We start from the raw sequence: 1,175 nt of genomic DNA, 5'->3' as shown, positions 1-1,175 counted from the left end.
ATGTTTCACTGCCATGTAGCATGGTTGTTCGTACGCATGCGTCATACAGTGATTGCCTGGAGGACTATGGTAAATAATAGGGGGCTGAGGACGGAACCTTGGTGGACCCCTACCTCTACCCGGAATTCATTGCTGTACTCATTTCCAACCCTCACCTTACTGGCAGCATCTCTGTACATGGCTCGCACAGCTCTCACTAACCATTCTTCTATCCCAAATATATATATATATATATATGTGTGTGTGTATGCGTGTGTATATATATATATATATATATATATAGAATGGCATTGTAGGGTAGGTGGGAAAGGCTGAATCTAGTCAGTTTGGATATAAAACAGGTAGAATATTTTGGCCGAATATTACTGGTTTGAATACTAATGGGTTAAACCAAGTATAGACCTTAGCAAGTTTCACATCATTGTCAGAGATGAAACTTGGAGTAAGAGTTTTGTTAAGTTTCCAATAAATATGATAAAACTCTACATTTTGTATTGAGGACTCTCTTTCTCTCCTGGTTCACATAATTTTTTGTGTCATAAGTGAAATATATTTATTTTTTTATCTTAACAGATGGCTTCACCAAGAAACTATGTTTGCAGTTAGTCAGAAGCAATGGACCTATATTTATGACAATCGTGGCATTGAAATACACTGTTTGAAAACTTTAGATCAAACTTTACAAATGGAATACCTTCCTTACCACTTTCTGCTTGTGGCAGCAGTAAGTATACTTTATTGACTTTATGAAATATCTAAAAGTATGTAAAGAATTATTTTCCTTTGTAATAAAAAACAAATTCTACCTGTGCATTTAAGATACTTTTGTAAAATAAATTTTTTCTGGTGAGATATGCTGGCTTTTAAAAATGAAATCATCATCATCATCATCATCGTTTAACGTCCGCTTTCCATGCTAGCATGGGTTGGACGATTTGACTGAAACCGGATGGCAACACCAGGCTCCAGTCTGATTTGGCAGAGTTTCTACAGCTGGATGCCCTTCCTAACGCCAACCACTCAGAGAGTGTAGTGGGTGCTTTTACGTGTCACCCGCACGAAAACGGCCACGCTTGAAATGGTGTCTTTTATGTGCCACCCGCACAAGCCAGTCCAGGGGCACTGGCAACGATCTCGCTCGAAAATCCTACAGGAGCCAGTCAGGCGGTACTGGC

General features: G+C 39.1%; 1 protein-coding gene across 1 annotated transcript in view; it reads left to right on the top strand.

Moving 5' to 3' along the window:
- LOC106879985 (WD repeat-containing protein 46) overlaps nucleotides 1-1,175 on the top strand; it is a 30,180-nt gene that overhangs the window by 17,220 nt on the left and 11,785 nt on the right. Inside the window, exon 7 of the mRNA XM_052972325.1 lies at nucleotides 574-724. Coding sequence (XP_052828285.1) covers nucleotides 574-724 — 151 coding nt within the window. The remainder of the gene's footprint in view (nucleotides 1-573; nucleotides 725-1,175) is intronic.

The sequence above is a fragment of the Octopus bimaculoides genome, chromosome 1, assembly GCF_001194135.2.
Source record: "Octopus bimaculoides isolate UCB-OBI-ISO-001 chromosome 1, ASM119413v2, whole genome shotgun sequence".
In the NCBI taxonomy this organism is placed as follows: Eukaryota; Metazoa; Mollusca; class Cephalopoda; order Octopoda; family Octopodidae; genus Octopus; species Octopus bimaculoides.
Note: the sequence above shows the minus strand (reverse complement) of the source record. Positions and strands in the feature narration are given on the sequence as shown.